Source organism: Rhipicephalus microplus, chromosome 6, assembly GCF_043290135.1.
Source record: "Rhipicephalus microplus isolate Deutch F79 chromosome 6, USDA_Rmic, whole genome shotgun sequence".
Lineage (NCBI taxonomy): Eukaryota > Metazoa > Arthropoda > Arachnida > Ixodida > Ixodidae > Rhipicephalus > Rhipicephalus microplus.
In genome coordinates this window covers 141208168-141227386 of record NC_134705.1, presented here as the reverse complement: position 1 = coordinate 141227386, position 19219 = coordinate 141208168, and the positions used below count along the sequence as shown (strand labels likewise).

Genomic DNA, 19219 nt, shown 5'->3' with positions numbered 1-19219 from the left:
AGACGCCAAGTAGGACAGTTACGGTGTTAGTACGACAAATTAGCCACAGGGATTCGGTATCGGAATCGACGTTAACAACGGAGCAAGATATGCCCCGATGAACTGCGATAAGTACTCCGCCCCCCCCGTGAGCCATTTCGGTCATTTCGGTACACGTGGAAGTCCTGTAAGTCAGTTAATATTTCCGCATCCGTTATATCGCTGGTAAGCCACGTTTCTGTTAATACGAGTATGTTGCTTTTTGATGACGAGATAATGTTGGATATGAGTTCACGTTTTGGAAGAAGGCTACGTATGTTAGTGAATATTACGGAAAACGAGAGAACATGACATGGGGAAGCCGTTTGGCGTTTTATTGCTCTTTGTTGGCGGGGTAACCGCTATGCAATTTCCTTAACCATGTGTGATGATGCGTCAAATATATAGCGCTTCGACCCGACGTGCAGTGTTTTGAACCGCAAGGAGAACTTGTCCGAACGTGCTTTTGCAAATGCAAGTAATTGCTTGCGCGCATATTGAACGGGGCGGGAAAAGTCCTCCCCGATGCTGTAGTTAGTGTTCTTCAGTTTCCTGCCGTTTGATAAAAGTGCATCTCTGGTTTTGTATGATAAAAATTTCACAATTAATATAGTCGACTATATTATTTCACAATTAATATAGTCGACCTATATTATTCTTTGCCGCAAGATAGGTTGCTAAACTGCGTTGAGGAGTGCATTGTGGAAGACAATGACAAACTATCATTCAGGAATCGTACAGGAGCGTCAACTGAGTCTTTTTTAGAAATTTTGACGTTTTACCTAAAGTCGGCCTTCATTGTATGGCTTGGAAACCTGTACATGCAGATCGGGTGTGTGTATAGGTTCCAGTGTGGCTCCTGCAATAAGCAACATTCTCCTAGGAAAGGGGGACACCGCCCTAAGCAATAAACTACTGTATGGCATCAAAATCTTCAGATACGTTGATGATTATCTGATTTTTGTAAAGAATTGTTCTGCAGTGAACTATGACGCTATTTTGGCATGCTTCAAGACGGAGGGCATGGGCCTCCGGTTTACCTCGGAGGTTCCGAGTAATCATAAATTGCAATTTATAGACCTTTCTCTATTATTTGGAGGCAATCACATTTGCTGGCAATATAACCCTTGATCCGCGAAACCTCTTTTAAATTACTCATCCGGCTATTCCAAGCTTATAAAACGAGGAATCGTTCTGTCATGCCTTCATTCACCGCTCGAAAAAAGCTGTATACACATGATGCACTATGGTTTCTTAGCGCAGATAGGACGGTTATTCGAGGCTGGGTACCCGCCGTATCTAATCGCATCGGTGTGTAAGAGACTTCTGCGGATGGTGAGAAACGGTGATAAACGTGCGTGTGTTTCTGCAGGCTGCAATAAAGGAAACCAACACGTGGCCGTCATCCCTTACATTCATAAATTGGCGCATGGACTGAAAAGTGTGGGGAACAGGTTTGGTGTGCGCGTTGTTTTCTCTGCACCTAATAAATTAGGCCGTATTTGCGCCATGGTGCATAGGAGGACGCAGGGCACGTCAAAAAGCAGAGGATGTTTGCAGAAACATGCGAAACAATTTGTTAAGTGTTTTTTAGGAGTGATGTATAGCATACCGCTAAAGTGTGGTCGCAGTTACATCGGCCTGACCGGGCGATGTTTGAACATACACCTCAGCGAGCATTTGAGTTGCTTGAAAAATACTCCTTTTTCCGTATTAGCTTCACATTGCAATGCCTGCAGGTGTCAACCGTTGTTTGAAAAAAAAAGTGTACTTTTTCGGCATCCGCTTCAAACCACGCGTGATATTTCCGAAGCATATCACATTTCTATAAATAAGAATCATTGAATTAGCCATCCGTCATTATCACTACTAGACTGTGAGTTTAACTATATTGATATTCGTAGACAAATGCTTCGAATGAACGCCATGCTTGCTGCTCACACTATCATTTTAACTCTGTTGACATGCGCACCCTTGTGTACTTATATGTCCTTCAAACGTGAGAATAAACCAGTTGTTAGTTGAGCGCTCAAGCTGTGTGCCTCTCCTTTGCCTTGTGTCTGTGTTTACCTCCGCGCTCCCAGTTCGCTGAACCAACCTGAATTACCAACTATCCCACCTTTCTATCTTATTATAATGGCGAATGCCTTTCAGAGAGCAGGAGCTCTCGAAAGCACGCTTAAAACGCTCTCTTCAGAGCCGGCGTGTATCAGTGGTTGAACAGGTGCAGAATCACGGTGATCCTTTGGTAGAGCGAGAGTGCTTTTGCTCTGCCGAGAGCAGCCAGAAGCAGTTTTGTAGTGTTCTCGCCTGAAAGTAGAGTAGGCGCAGTACGACGAGTCACGTGGCCCTTGAACGTCATAGTTTCCGAATATTTCTTAAGCTGGCCAGTGCAGCGGCAATGGTAGGGATCACGTGTATTTGACACCGCTGTTTTGTACGGGTGGCTACGATGACAGCTGGACGTCTGCCGAATGGGTCATTGCACAAACATACCAGGTATTAGGATGATGAACACGTGGCTGACTGATTTCACGTCTATTTTGCGGCTGCCCCACAAAGAGTATGCCGGGCTTGGAACATTTCAGTCACACGGTCCCCCACTCATCACCCTTTTCCTTCACCTGCCCTCTGGGAGTGCGCCGCATTGCAGTGGCAGGTTGAGGGGCCCTGCTCTCGGTGCTCTGCCCCCAACTCCTCGCTGCCCTGCCTCTTTACTCCTGTTATCTCAATGGAATTCGCCACAAGGAAGCTGCAAGCTAACACCTACGTTCACGGTACGCTGCTTCACCGCATCTCACCAACCGAGTACTCGTACAACTGCAAGCACTGCGATGTCTCAGAAACACCATTTCATATGGTATGCGGATGCAGACAAAGCACTGGAGCATCTACACTAACCGAAGAGCAGTGGAAGGCCAAGTTATCAGGTTCGGGCCTGAAGAATCAGCGCAGCGTCCATTCATCCGTCCACCTATGCATTCATCCATTCATCCATGCTTCCGTCTGTCCGTCCATGCATGTGTCCATCCGTCTGTCGGTCCAAGCGTTCGTGCTTATGTCCATCCATTCATCTGTGCGTGCGTCTGTCCGTCCGTCCGTGAGTGCGTCGGTGCGTCAGTGCGTCTGTCTGTCTGTCCGTGCTTCTGTCCGTCCATGCATCACTCCGTTCGCCCGTGAGTCCGTACCTCTGTGCGTCCGTCCGGGCGGACAGACGCTTCGTCCCATTCATAGTCATTCACTCCATAAATATGCTGTGATTTTTTTCAACCAAGGACAGCAACACTACCTTTATCAGCTTTCATTACTTGAAGCGTGCACTGTGTTGCAGTACGTAGAGCCACACGTGTGTCAATCTACTAAGCCTAATATCCTATCGACGAGCGATATAACACGCCGCACATTTCCAGTGTTGAAAAAAGAACGTTAAACACTTCGTTTGAAAAAAATTTTGCATACCGATGTTAGTCCATGCTACATTATTTCTTGGTTTACTAGATCACGTTAAGGTACGCACTAGTCTATATATCTGACTACTTTCCTTGAGACGAAGCATAACCTCGCGTCTGACGTCATGTTGGTTTCGCAGGGACAATACAATGACCCTAGTCTACGTCATGTGCGAGGATGATTTTAATCTTGGGATCGTTGCTGTGAAGTCGGCCGTAGCCTACTCCAGCACAAGGCTTCGCCTTATAATCATCGCAGATAAGCTGAACGAGAAAAAAATGCGAAAAGAGGTAAGTCTGTAAACATTTGACTAAGCCTTCTAGAGAAGCAATTTTTTTTCAATAACTTATCTCGTGAAACATTGCACAGAGCAACTCTCGGTAATGTAGTTTTGAGGGAAGCAGTGCTTTTGAATAATCTGAGGAGCGAAATTCCTTAGGCGCTTACAATGGCCGACCGTTGTCATCGAGGATCGCTGTCGCCTCTCGTCGAAGCGCAGGCGCAAAAATTAGTGCGTAGGAGCGTGTCTAGAGCGTACGCAGTGCGCGTATGGTTTAAAAAGACACAGTACTCTGATCATCCGTGCACCTGTGCACCCATGCGTGCATCCGTCCATCCATGCATCCATCCATCCGTGCGCGCGTGCGTCCATCTGTCCATCTAACTATCCGTCCAACCGTCCATGCATCTGTCCGTCCTTTAGTACACTACTCGTTGACATTAACATAGACATTATGGACCTTAGGACTTGGCTTCGCATCATCATCTGAATTCGTGGATCTGCAGCAATTTTTCTCCTCATTTCACTCGAGCGAAGCAGTGCACACGTACTAACCTGGTTTTAACCGGTTAAGAGGAATAATTGTATTACTCACTAGGCCTCAATCAAATTTTATTGTTCTCTAAACGTGTGAGCGTATTCTTCTCTACATAACGTCAAGTACGCCATATGTAGCTAATAACTCAAAATTCATTTGTAATGCATAATCTTTCCCCTGGGACTTGATTTATCTGGTTGGTTCAATTGTTGTGCTTCGAAATCGTCCCGGCAAAGAACCATGTGTTATCTGAATCATGGCGGGCGTTCTAAGCTTGAATGCGTAACTGCTAAACCATTCGAGAGATTTGTGGCAAAACAGGCCGGCATAACTCTATTCTCAGTGCATCATTTCCATATAGTGTCATCATCATTATCAACTATATCATCATGATCATGATCATCATCATCATCGTCATCATGACTACGTCGACTGCTTGATAAAAGCCTCTCTCATGTTCCGCCAGTCAACTCGGTCCTGTGCTTTCTGCTCCCATTTCATACCAGCCATATAGTTTGATAAATCTCAAATAATTGGCACACTTACAAAAACACTGTTTTTTTTCAGCCCACGATAAAACGGTACACGCTCAAAAATGGTAGTCTGCACCTTGCACGAGATCAGCAATGCAATATTCATTTCAAGAATAGAACCCGTCGACATGTTTTGCAGTCAAACGAACGGGCTTGACGTACAAACGTTTCAGTAAGAATTGCGCCTGTAAAATCTCAAACGATTGAGTGAAACGTAAACAAGACAAATTTAAAACAACAGGTCGAAGTGCCTTTGGCATCATTCGGCATACCGTAAAGACGGCACAGACACGCCAAAGTTAGAGCCATCACCTCTCTCCCACGTGTTTTACCCATCGCAGGTTTCTTCCAAGATGGCGAGCGTTGGCGGCGTACACCCGCTCAGCCAAGCGTGTAATTGGGGAGCGAGAGCACCGGCCGGGCAGCCGTCGTCCACTAAAAGTTTCGGAAATAAAAGGACCCTTGTAAAGAAAATGTCATGAATCTAGGTATTAGTTGTATAGGATATGCAAATTGAAAGAATTATTCTAAGAAACACCTTAGCTGGCCCTGCTCATAGGTAACTACAAGCTAATTAAAATCGCCTTTTATTAGTAATTTTGGGACGTTAAATCCCACTTATCAATCAATCAGATTGCCATTTATCCTCGGAAACGACAAAAAAGTGCTTGTATTTCTGTCCTTTGTTAACATAAAAAGGTGACGTTTAGTGGGTACGTAGTATTCAAGAGCTGAGCTAGGAAGCAGGATACTCAATTGCTCCATGGGATAATTACGAATAATTAAATGTTTCTTCAGACCATGGGTCTGTGTTTGCTTCAAATATTTCAAGGAGTATGTAAAGTGGGGTGTATGCACTTGTATGTACAAGACCACCCTGCAGTAGTGCACAAAACCCTTTGTCTCTTTGGAAGAAAAGGATAACGACACTCGTCAGGCCCTCGCGTAGCGTGCCTTTTCCCGTGCGCTAACATGGCGGTGTTAGTTGACGTCAAGTGCGCACTTGTACGCTCCGCTTCAGTCACCTCACTAATATCTAACGTCATAATGTAGAAGCAAGGGTTCGTTTGACAGTAATCTGCCTTTTTTCACAATGACCCAGCGCATGAGTCTTTTCTCTTGCGCGAGGATCGCACATCGCCCCATCATCTCGGAGGCTTCCGTTATCGCAATACGGCAGAGGGCAGCGCAGCAAATTAAAAAAAAAAAGGCGAATTCTCACCTGACTAGCGACTGCCTGTAGAGCAAAATCGGAGGGGTATTAATTTGAATTTTGAAAGTTTGTGTGTGGTAAGAAAGAGCTCTTCGCTGAGAGTATTTATTTATTATGTTTTCACGTGATCTTGCTTTTTTTTCTTCTTTCATGGCCTGACACACCCTTCTTCCTTCAAGTACTCCTCCTGGCCGGAACACGTCAGGAAGCGGGTCAGCTGTGACGTGGTACCTTTGTGGTTTCCCAAAGAAAACGGCCACAACTGGCAGCTATTGTTCAGGCCGTGCTCTACTCAGAGGCTTTTTTTACCGGTATGTGCCCACCGCAGATTGCATCGGACACATGGTTACATTTATCGCGCCACCAATTTTCTTGTCTGAGCTGGTGAAATTTGCATGATTCTCCGGAGCAATCACGTTCCAAAAAAGCGCAGTTAAGCAAGCAAACCGACTGAAACACCGAAAACTATTCTGAAGCCGTATTTCGACAAGCTACATAACCTTTATTTTCACAGAACATGCTTCCTGATGTGGATGCCGTCCTCTACGCCGACACGGACGTGATATTTCTTCATCCTATTGAAGATTTTTGGAGAATGTTCTATGCCATGAATGAATACCAGATGGCTGGCATGGCACCTGAAACCGAAAACTTAGAAAACAACTACTACTTAAAAAGAAAAGTGTTCCACCCGTACGTACAACCTTCAGGTAAGCAAGGCTGTTCGTAAACATCTAAACTTATATATTACAAATACACACAGCCGGTGCAGCGGTTATATGTAATCTCAGGCAGGTTTGCGAAACAGCAGTACTTTGAACGGCGTAGGCCACTGACGTCGTATATAATAATACGACGCCAGTGAGTGAGAAGGTGGCGTGTTGATCATGACTTGAACAGGATATCATTTGCTTCTTGTAGGCGCGACAATGCTGTTATATCTCTTTACAACTAAATCTGGTAAACCATTCAGAAATTTTTGATAAACATTGCTAACTGGCGAGGCATCCCCATGCATTGAATCAATATTATTTAAATAGGCCACGTGATACACACTTTGACTTATAAGCGCGCAAAACACTTTAAAGAAGAAAACTAGTCACTTATCGTGCAAGTAAGTTTTTAATTAGTCAAACATTTTCAACCCTGATGCCCTATAAACATGACATCAACAAATGTTCGTTCAAATTGTGGCATAATTATCCATTAGGTAAAAATAGGAGTTTGAAGAGCCCTTAGTCTCGAGAGAAGTTTGAAGAGGCCAGGAAACGTATTCACTTTAATTAATAAACGAAGCAGGCAACAGCTTACAAGACCAAGTAAGTTTGTTTGGCGCACATTTCGAACATATGTCCAGCTCGTCAAGTTATTTTCAAGCATTCAAAGGTGTAAGGCAATGATAGAAGAACATAAATGGGAATGAAAGTGTGGAAAAAAAGCAAGGTCTACAACCAACCGTTGTCCTTGGCTGACGTGCAGGCAGCACTAAACTCCTGGAACCAATCAGCCCCAGGTTGTGACAGAATAATATGAAATGTTGAAACACTTGCCCCTGAAACGCAGAATACTCTCCCGTCTTTGTAAAACGCTGTATAACGTTCTGACTAGATCCCCTCTGCGTCGAAAGAGGCGTTTATAATTCTTGTCATCCAACAGGGGAAGGATTCATCTTCAGTTTCGTGCTATCATCCTGCGGCACTAACAAGCTGCATGTGCAAAGTCTTCAGAAAAAATGATAAATTACCGATGGTTACATTTCCTTGAGTCGAACAAACTGCTAGACCACTATCAATGCGGGTTCACGAAGTTTCGATCCACAACTGATCTTCGCATTGAGACACAAATAAGTGTAGCTTATGTTCCTAGGCAATTCTTTTTATCTGTATTCCTTGACATGCAAAAAGGCTTTCGACAACATTACAAGGCGGTTCCGAATACTTAACGACTTTTCACACTTGGGTATCATGTTAACATATTAGGTGTGATAGAGGTTACGTGTTCAATTGCACATTCCATGTTTGAGTGGGCAATTCTTCAATCAAGAGAGTTTGGCAGGAAACTGAAGTGCCACAAGCTGAAGTTCTCAGTCGTACTCTTTTTATTGTAGAAATGAACTTCTTACGCCGGTGCATCCCACGCAATATACTTTACTAAACCAATGTTGATAACGCACAGATGGGGCTTAAATCCTGGTCCCTGCCGATCTGTGAGCGCCAGTTTTAAGTCGTTTTTAACAAAGTCTTCAACTGGGCAGAAGAAAGTGGGTTCACACTGAACCCACAAGAAAATACGTGCTTACGTTTTTCAAGAGATGCCTGCACCCCGATCCGCCAATTTCTACGAAGGGTCAACGTCTACCTGTCAAACCAGAGCATTAATTTTTATTGATTATTTTAGACGCAAAGCCCACAATTGTAGAGCAAATCAAGTACCTCAAAAGCAAGTTTCTGAAAACAATGGCCGTTCTGAGGGTACTCTCACGCACAACATAGGGCAGTGAGAGGAAACGTCTCATGAACCTACACAAAAGCTTATTAAGCACACGTATGGACAATGAGGCTGTATTTCATCAGTCTGCCACACCAAGCGTTTTAGGGCCAAACCTCATAAGCGCGAAAATGCACGCGACAGCGACGAGCGATGCTATGAGCGACGAAACAGGGCGTTCGCGCGACGTGTCGCGTGCTCGTTCTCGCGCGATCGCTCAGTTCTCCAGATTTGGAAACCGTCACTCATCGCCCGGAAGTGCTGGGCTCAAGCAGCCAATAGCGAAAAAGCGGAAAAGACAAAGACTACGCAGGTGCACGTGACCCTGCCCGAGTCACGTATGCGCAACAAGAAATAACGCAATGTTTACGCATGTGCATATAAAAAAAGTGCTGCAAGGCATTCATAAACACTTTCAGTTTCATTATACAACAATATATTTTATTTTTAGATTGCATACCGTTCACTACGCGGTTTTCTTAGTGCGAGTAGACGGCCTCATGCCAGCAACAGTGGAATTCGCTCGCCGAAGCCGTCGCGTGAATGAAGTTTGCCTGCGCTAGCGACTGATCGCGCGAAGATGATCTACGTCACGTCGCTTGTCGCTGTTGCGTGCATTTTCGCGCTTATGAGGTTTGGCCCTTAGCGATGTTGCACCCTGCCCACCATAGATATATGGCTTTCCACAGGCGCCTTTAGGACAAGCCCTGTGGAAAGTCTTTATGTTGAATCAGACGAGTTGTCACTACACTTACAGATATTGTACTTATCATTCGGCCATTTTCTAAAAGTAAACTAAAAGAATGAACATTCTTCATATTCTACAATAAACGATCTGTCCGGCTCTCAACTGTCCCAAAACCGTCTGGCAGTGAGAGAGCCCTCCTCTCTCCGTGTAAGAGAACTGACTGACGAAACAGATGTTCCTTTGCTTGAGCACCAACTTATAGCTCCTTAAAATTAGCTCCCGCAATTAAACTGGCAGGTTAATGACTGTGGCATTTGTTTTGTCGATGTTACAAAGCATGCCCCTCACGCACGTGTCTGTGTTCTCTTTCTAGAACTACAGCACAGACACTCCTTCGCAGAGTTTTTCACGGATGCGTCAAAGATCTATGCCGATGTATCTCATGCAGCGGTAGGTTGCTCTTTTTTTGATTCTGGCACGCTGCTTCCAAACACATGCATATCCACGAACATTCACAGCAGAGGCTTACGCCATGTTATTCACTGTTAAGCATATCAAAGTGACGAGGATACGAACATTACTTATATACAGAGACTCTCTGGGTGTTTCAACAACAATAAAATTAATTAGGAAGCACAAAAACCCAGTGCTAATATCACTCTACAAACTCCTGTGCGCTGCTTATGCTTCGAAGTGACATGTCGTATTATGGTGCGTACCAGGGCACTGGGACATTGAAGGCAATGTGCTGGCAGACCAGCTTGCCACCTCCATCGATAGAAAAGCTGGATACCGATCCATGCCTCTCCATTTTTTTCGATGTGAAGCCTTATATGCATAAGATACTACGGATGTACTGCCAGCGCCTGTGAGGCGCCAAGTCTAACAATATACATCAACCTATTATTCCGCATCTGGGGTATTGACCTCCTACCATGAGATCAAGACAAAACAAGGTTGTATTTGCGAAGCTGAGGACATAATTAAGGCACCCCCAACCATACTTTAAATGGCGGTGAACCTCCAACCTGCAGTATGCGTGCAGAGACACTGTTCATGTCTTAATATTGTGGGCAGGATTTGAATAGCTCAGGAGAAAGTACTTCTCTAAATGCTACCGTGAGCAGAACCCGCTTCATCCAGCGATGTTTTTAGGTAATCACGCATGCTTTGATCATCGGTCTCTTTAAAGGTTTTTTAAAGAGTCCCACGCATTTAACAATATTTATACCCTTTTCAAGAAAATGCTGCAACGACATTATCTGTTTATGCACTGCCCTCTAGTCCCTTGGGCGCAAGGTTTCTTGAGAGGTAGTAATTCTGTGTACGATGACAACTCTCAAAGTGCACTCTGCACATGTTGAACTTTTATCCTAGTCCAGCCAATACACTTCATGCCCCTAATCATCTTAATTCGGTGATTCTACGCAGCTTTAGTGCGCATGATTTTAGGCCCCTATACAGCAACCAAGAATCATTGTCCTCATCGCATATCATCACATGGTGCTCTTTGGTTATCGCTGACCCTTGCCCCATAAAGCCCCATATGCCGTCATCATCATACCTTTACAAGATTGACAACTGTTAGAAAGGAGTCTTAGGTAATTGTGCTGATAAAGTATTTTTATGCGAATCATTACTTCTAGTGATGACGGTTTTGGAATGGGGGCAACCACTGTGAGCAAAAAAATGAAAAAAATGGACGAGAGCTCAATTTTACTAGATAATTGCCACAAAATAATTTTGCGGAATTACTGGAAATTCCCTTATTATTTCTAAGGAAGCACGTTTGGTGACAGTATTTTCCAAGATCCGCAAAAGCACCCTTAAATTTTTTGTCAAAGAACTCAAAGGTTGAAAAAACGGTAAAGCCTTGTGTTGGAAAAAGATCTATGAAGAAGACAAATAACTGTATTTCGTTCAATTCACGCGCCGAAGCAACAATCAATGGATTCGGGCTGCGATTTATTTTAAATAAAACCATTTTTCTACTCATCAGAAGGCTCGATTTACTTCACATGGTGCCGAAACCCATCGAAACAGTGAACCACGATGATGGCGCCAAAATAATCAATCGCCTTCTCGCTTAGAACCGCCGACATAGAGCTGCTCATCACGGACATGGAACGTGAAAGGTCTGAAGCTGAAGCGTGAAACCGAAAATGCTGACTTAACACGACTCATCAAAGAGGCTGAAGCAACGCTCACTCCAGATAGCTTTACGGAAGAGAAGCCCGAAAGAGCAAGCGCGTGCTCTGAAACTTATGCAACAGAACTCTGATATCTGAGCCTTACCATTCAATTTTTGTTTTTTAAAATGCGGTTCATGTTCTAGGAACTGAACACCTCTTCAATTTTCACGGTGCAGTGTAACCGCATTACTATTTATGTTAGGTTCACCAAAAAGGACATTGGAAGGCTACAAAACAAGACTCTTCACGCCTCTATGTCACACCAAGTCACAAATGATATATAGTTACCAAATTGCTTGTCGTGGGTCAAGGCCTGTAACAAACACGTCTCAACAGTTCCGTTCGCGACCAAGCCCGCTGCTAAGCCAACGCATGTGTGTCTCAGTAACCACTACACGTTGCTACGGGTGTATCTTAAAGGTGCGTTTACACTAAAAAACACGACGCCGATTTTGGTCTCCAGGCTGTCTTTGGAAGTGTTTTTTGTCTTGTTGTCGGCCGATGTACATTGCAGAGACACAAAAAGTCCCCTGGTGGTCTCTCAAAGACTCCGACCGCACCTCGTCGTGCTCACAGGTTTTCGTTGGCCAATCCTGTAGTCACATTGGAGATACACGCAGCGACACGAACTATCGTGCACACCTGCACCTCAATTTCAGCCATGCTCCGTGCTCTGCCATTGTGCCTTTCCGGCAACGTCGCGCAGCCACCACCATAATCCATGATAACAAGGGACGGGGTTGGGAATACACAATACGGTCACGAAGAAAAGACTTCGGTTGGGTGCTCCAGCTGCCTATTCAGGCGCCGCGGAAGCCTCGGAGAGGGCATTGTTAACTACCCCGAGATTGCCCACTACGTGGTCGTTTGGAGTAACAACATGAGCGAATTTTCGCTCAGCCGCAGATCTTCCGAAGACACGCCGACGACAGGTCTGCGGATCTGTTTTGCTGGCCTTTTCGGTCATTCATGACTCATGACGTTACACTATGATGAATTGCTGTCTTTTGAGGCGTCGTCGTCGTCGTCGTCGGAGTAGTGTGACCATGGGGTCTGACGACTTCGTTAGTGGGCGACTCGTCGGCCGAGGGTTAGCGTGTGCTTCGTGTCTTCATCGGGGCCACGTCAGTGTCGTGTCACTCTAGTGTAAACGCGCCTTAACCGGGAGCTTGTTGACTTTCTGCCGTGGCCCATTGTGTCTGTGAGTAGCTGCTTATCTGAAGAAAAATATCACCCATACTTCTCTTTCGTGCCTCTTCCGACTGCGCAGGTCTGAATGCAGGGTTGATGATCATGAACCTAACGCGCCTGCGTGCCTTCGACCTGGAGGACCACATCACACGTCAGCTCGAGGAGTTCCAGGACAGAATTAGTTTTGGAGACCAGGACCTGCTGAACGTTTTATTCGCCCAATATCCTCAAGGATTATTCACCTTCTCGTGCCGCTGGAACTACCGTAGAGAGCACTGCCTAGGCGACGCCCTGTGTGCGGATGGCCCCATCGCTGCGATACACGCCTCGCGAAAGGTGGGCCACCACAAGATAGAGCCGGCATTCGTCGCTCTTCATACGGTCATGACGAACGTAAGTGTTCCTTCGCTCATAAACGGTGACGCGTTCGGGATTTAAGCGAAGTTCTCGTGAGTTTATATCTCGGTGGTGGCAGTGGCACAGTACGCTGAAAACCAGGTGCAGGTGACTCTACAGAATGCGTTGTGAGGGGTTCCACCAAGTTTCGAAGGCCAGCACAAGAAAATAACGTACAGTACAAGGCCTGAGTGGATAGAAACGCGCGTGTACACGAATTCGATTATGAAAGGTGTACTGGTCGCACGTCTCTTTCATTTCGTTTCATTGATTATCATCTCAGTGGTATTCCATTTCATAGATTTTATCGTTTCGCGCGTAAAATTCACTGTAATGCGCGTGAAGTGTGGCGCTGCCAAGAAATCCGATAAATGTCACACTCCTGCACGAAACAAGGAAAAGATACACGCATCTATATGAAGATGAAGCAAATCGTGCCAAATGGGTGAAGCACTGCAGGTGGTTCGGTGTTACTTTAAATCACCCGTGACATTGCTCAGTCTCTACGCAAATAAGTGTCCACCTTTGGTAGAGAACGCTTCAGCAGGCGTTTTTTCCACCTTCAACTCTGAGCTAGTTTGTTTGCGTTGCCACTTTGCCGCTCTTACGGTGCTGTCGTCTTCTATTTCGTTCTGGTTGGTGGCCTTACGTTTTCTTCTTGTGAGCCTTTTCTTTTCCGCATATGCTTTTATTAATGGCAGGTTCAATGTCAGTATGTTTAGGGTGTTGTGGCCTTTTATTTGGTTTGTTCTGGCTAATAACCTTTTGTTAACGTTTCATTGTTCACAAATTATCTTGGGTTGCTCACATGCACTTGCGCTACGTGTTCTGTATACGCCAACCGTTGGATTATAGATGGAGGGACATTGTTTAAGGTTCTGGACCCTAAATGTTACAGCACGTCCTTTAACACTAGAAACGCACACGCCAGTATTAAATCAACATGTTAGCTGAGAGCAGTGTTAAATTAGAACTTGAATCAATGTTAAGCTCGCATTATTGTCAAAATGTTATAACGGCTCCTACGCGAATCACTTCACAGTCATCAACACTCTTAGATCTTTTTATAACAAACTTTGATACTTCCCTTGTTACGGCTGGCACTTTGATTCACAATATTAGTGATCACATGCCTATATTTATGTTTGTTAACCAACTCAATAACGTACCCAAACAAGTGCGTGCAGAATTTTCCTATAGACTTATAAATCCTGAAACACTAACCCTCTTTAGAGAGCGCTTAGGCAGAACCGACTGGAGCAATGTGTTCGCAGCGAGTGCCGCCAATTTGGCATACGATTTATTTATGAACAAGTTCACCGAAATATACCTTCAATGTTTTCCCCTAAAGTCATTTAAAACATTTAAAAAAAGTCGGAAACCTTGGGTAAATAAAGAATGCCTTAAGCTAATAAGAAAGCGGGACCAATTGTTCAAGGCATTTATTGTGAGTAAGTCCCCTGAAGCCCTCAAAGCATTTAAAAAGCACCGAAACTTTGTCACCAAACGCCTTCGTGATGAAAAGAAACTATATTATTCGAACCTGTTTAACTCAACGCAAGGGCGTACAGAAAACGTTTGGAGGGCAATTAACAGTACGCTTAATAATCCACCGGAGGAATTAACCAAAATTGTGAAAGATGGTACAGAAATTCAAGGGCCTGATTTAGCTGATGCATTTAATGACTTCTTTTTGTCAGTTGGCGGCCCTACAACCAGTAGTACTTCTTTAAAATATATAAATATTCGAAATAACCAAACAATATTTCTAGAGCCAATTTCAGAGAGTGAATTAGTGGCGACATTTTTGACACTCAGTAATAGCAAAGCCACTGACGCGGACAATATTCAGATGAAACCTGTTAAGTATGTTATTGACATACTAGCACCCTGTCTTGCCTACATTTTTAACATATGTTTGTCCACAGGACATTTCCCGCGAAACATGCAGATAGCAAAAGTGACAGTTATCTATAAAAAGGGTCCCAGAAATGACATGTCCAACTACCGCCCTATATCGATTCTACCTGTATTCTCTAAGGGTCTGGAAAAAATAATTTTGAAACGTTTGAACTCTTTTACTGACAAGTTCAACTTGATTACTTCAGCGCAGTATGGCTTCCGGAAAAATAAATCTACTGAGCTCGCGCTACTGGCACAAAAAGAATACATTCTAGAGAATTTTGAATCCCGAAATATGGTACTCGGTCTTTTTCTTGATTTCTCAAAAGCCTTTGACCTCATTAATCATAAAATTCTCCTACAAAAGTTGGACCATTACGGTATAAGAGGCGTTGCACACAAATTAATCACTTCATACTTGCAACACCGAACTCAATTCGTCGTAATTCAAGGCAAACATTCCGCAACAAAATCCATTAAAGCAGGCGTCCCGCAGGGAAGCATTTTGGGACCGTTTCTCTTTATACTTTACGTTAATGAGATAGTTCGTATTGATGAATCTGCCCATTACATTATATATGCTGACGACACAAGTTTGTTTTTTTCAAGCAGATGTAGCAGCGATCTAGGTAGCCGAGCGAATAACGCACTGTCTAAAATTAACACATGGGCCCAAGAAAACTCTCTAAAACTAAACATAAAAAAAACAAAAGCTGTTTTATTTCACCCCCGCCACACACAAGTTCAGTTTCCCATCATTTCGTTAAATAATTTAGAAATTGAAGTCGTCAAAAGTTTTAAATCATTAGGCGTGTATTTTTCACAAAACATGACATGGGATGATCACGTGAACCATATTATTACTAAACTATCTCGTATAATCGGCGTCATGCGCCGTCATTGCTACTATTTTCCTGTTTCTGTAAACATGCTCATATATAACTCGTTGTTTTCTTCATTATTGAATTATGCCTTTCTTGTATGGTCCACAACGACAACTGTAAACGTTTGCAAACTTACCATCTTGCAAAAGAAAGCTTTGCGTCTTGCCTCTAAATTACCACATCGCAGCCACACAGCAGAATTGTTTAAAAAACACTACATCATTCAGGTTGCATCAATATATGATTATAAACTAAGCCGTTTATATAAGTTCGGTTTATTGAAAAATAATGATACGATTGCTAGAATAGCCAGGTTAGAGAAAAATTTTCCTGCTTATAATGTACGTCAACCTGAAGTGTGGCACATATCAAAATGTAGAACGAAATACGGAAATCAAATGTTAAAGTTTCAACTGCCTACACTTCTAAACCGCATAATTAGGGAACATAACATTGATATATCTAGCATATCACCAAAAAAATTGCGATTAGTGTTTATATAATAATGTGATCTAGCGACTACCTCGGTGATCTTTCATTGTAATCTTTCATTGTTTCTTTTTTTAGTGCACATTGTGAAACACTTTTATTTTGGTTGTCCTTAGCCGCACGTCTTTCTGTGCTACCCTGTGTACTAGGGGGTCAGGGCTTTTCAAGCTGTTCTCACAGCTTTTACCTGCCCTCCTCGTAACATGTATTTTGTTGTTGCGGAATAAATTTCAATTCAATTTCAATTTCAAATGGGGCCCATTGTTCCGATACGGGTAGGGCTCGTAATTTCTTTTTATATTGACCATAGGAATTTTTATGGACACAGTGTGTTCTGAACTGGTATTCATGCCGTTGCGATTGACCCTTGGAGATGGTAAAGTCAGGAAAGAAAGGCTAGATTTTCTCTTACCGAAGTGCACGCCAAAAGTATGGTTACACGAATGAGAAACTGTAGATCAGCTCCCAGTGCTAATAGTGTTGAACTCTACACATGGCAACGTGTAACCTTATGGCAGTTTAGAAGTTGGCAACAATCGCTTAAGTGCTCCGTATAAAAGTAAAGACAACGTTGTTTGGCAGCACCTTCAGGATTTCGCAATGCCGCTTAAACGGGCGCCACTCAGTTGGCTGATGTTCACAGTTAGGCAGGTTGCGCAAAAAGCTTCGGAACAGAAAGACTAAGATTTGCTCTATTTCTCTTTCAACAATCTCCCCCTCTCCCCTCCCCCCAGAAGAAATTGTGCACCTACGCACTAGTGCGAAGACTAAACGGTGTAGATGCTGACATTCCCCTCCTCCTTTCTGCCCACAATCACTTCTCTTCCCCACTCCTCGATATACTGAGTTATAACTTACTTCACCTTTTACCCTAGTCCTACCAGTGATATTTCCTCTCTTTCCCACCTCCTTCTTTTTCTATGCCTTACGTGACAATGGTCCGCTTTCTCTTAGACGACGATAGTCTTTCTTGGAATATTTCAACAAAAAATAATTGGCTGTCTCCACCCGATTCTACCACCCAGCCAAAGTTTAAGCACTCACTGAAAGCAAGGTCATCTTGAAAACAGGTGGCTGTGTTCACACTTGCAAACATCGTCCATCAAAAAAGCAAATAGTACGCAGATCTGAGGCGCAACATCAACACGTAAGTATTAGGTGATGTGTTCCTTCACTACTCAAGAGGTACATACATATTTCTAGAGTGTGTAGTGTTTCTTTCGCCGTTCTGAAAATGCAACGCTATGCGCTAAATAAACATGGCCGACAGAAGACTACCGTCTTTCGATGACATTTGCAGCAAGGCATGCTGACACGGGACCAATTCTTCTCTCTTTCTTTGTCGGCTTTTCTCTTTTTGCCTCCATCCGTTTCTCAGTCTTTCTTCGATTCTCTCTATTTTCCTTTCTGCCTTTCTCTGCGTTTCTCGTTTTTCTGCCTCTTCCTTCTCTTCCTTTCTCACTATTTCTCCCTTTCTATCTACGAGCTCGTTCTTCCACTCCTTTGTGTTATTGCAAAGAACACCTAAAAAATCGTGGTCGCACGTGTCTTGGAACGGAGGGAAATGAAAAGCAGAGGGCGAAGAGAGTGCGTACCGGCCGAGCAACACGCTCAAAAGCACAGGTCTTTATTGAGTATGATAGATTTTGTTCACATGCATTACCTCAACCTGGGGTCAAACAGCTCCAGTGTTAAAGTAATCTTTACGTTATTACTTATTTTAACGTTATTTTTTCAGTTCAAGCTTGGTCAAAATCTCGTGGATGACTTTATCGCTCCTCTCCGCACAAGTCTTCGGAACACAAATTTGACAGGCTGCACCAAAGAGCTCAGGAAGCAGCTACATCTACTTCGGCTGGCTGCAAGTCGTGTCGACAACAAGACTGCCCAAGCTGCGGCCGCAAACGAAATGTAGTCGCACAGCCCACGACCGCGTGGCTGCAATAAATGTTTACTGGTGGCGTTGTTTTGTCAGACATTGCCTATATTACAGTAGTTTTTTTTGACTTGTTAAGTGCTATCAACCCCTGTAGTCGGATGGACATTTCAATTAACCCGCTTACGGTGCACGTAAAGTGATAGCTGTTTCACCGTGGTAGTGGGTGAAGCAATTTGAGTCAAGTTTGTTGCATAAGAAAGAGAAGGCTTTTATACCACACAGTCGAGTTATGATGTAACATCTCATAGTTTTTGTGGACTTTCCCGAAGTGTTCAAGGTACAGTGAGAGAACAGTTGAAGTGTTGAGGCAACTTATATCAATTTAATCTGCAGAAACACACACACACACACACACACACACACACATATATATATATATATATATATATATATATATATATATATATATATATATATATATATATATATCATTATCATTATCATAAGCCGGACTACGTCCACTGAAGGGCAAAGGCCTCTCCCATGTTCCGCCAGTTTACCCGGTCCTGTGCTTGCTGCTGCCAATTTATACCTGCAAACTTCTTAATCTCATCTGCCCACCTAACCTTCTGTCTCCCCCTAACCCACTTCCCTTCTCTGGGAATCCAGTTAGTTACCCTTAATGACCAGCGGTTATCCTGTCTACACGCTACATGCCGGGCCCATGTCCATTTCCTCTTCTTTATTTCAACTATGATATCCTTAACCGCCGTTTGTCCCCTAATCCACTCTGCTCTCTTCTTGTCTTTTAAGGTTACACCCACCATTTTTCTTTCCCTTGCTCGCTGCGTCGTCCTCAATTTAAGCTGAACCCTCTGAGTAAGTCTCCAGGTTTCTGCTCCGTAGCTAAGTACCGGCAAGACACAGCTGTTATATACCCTCCTCTTGAGTGATAGTGGCAATCTACCTGTCATAATTTGAGAGTGCTTGCCCGATGTGCTCCACCCCATTCTTATTCTTCTAGTTACTTCAATCTCGTGGTTCGGCACTGCGGTTATTACCTGCCCTAAGTAGACATA

General features: G+C 43.8%; 1 protein-coding gene across 1 annotated transcript; it reads left to right on the top strand.

Annotated features, from left to right (window-relative positions):
• The first annotated feature begins 12486 nt into the window (after positions 1-12486).
• Positions 12487-18215, top strand: LOC142764971 (glucoside xylosyltransferase 1-like). Its single transcript, XM_075865519.1, has 3 exons — positions 12487-12600; positions 12670-12983; positions 18000-18215. Exons 2-3 carry the CDS (start codon positions 12687-12689, stop codon positions 18174-18176), a joined length of 474 nt encoding a protein of 157 aa, XP_075721634.1. The 5' UTR covers positions 12487-12600; positions 12670-12686; the 3' UTR covers positions 18177-18215.
• The last annotated feature ends 1004 nt before the right edge of the window (positions 18216-19219 follow it).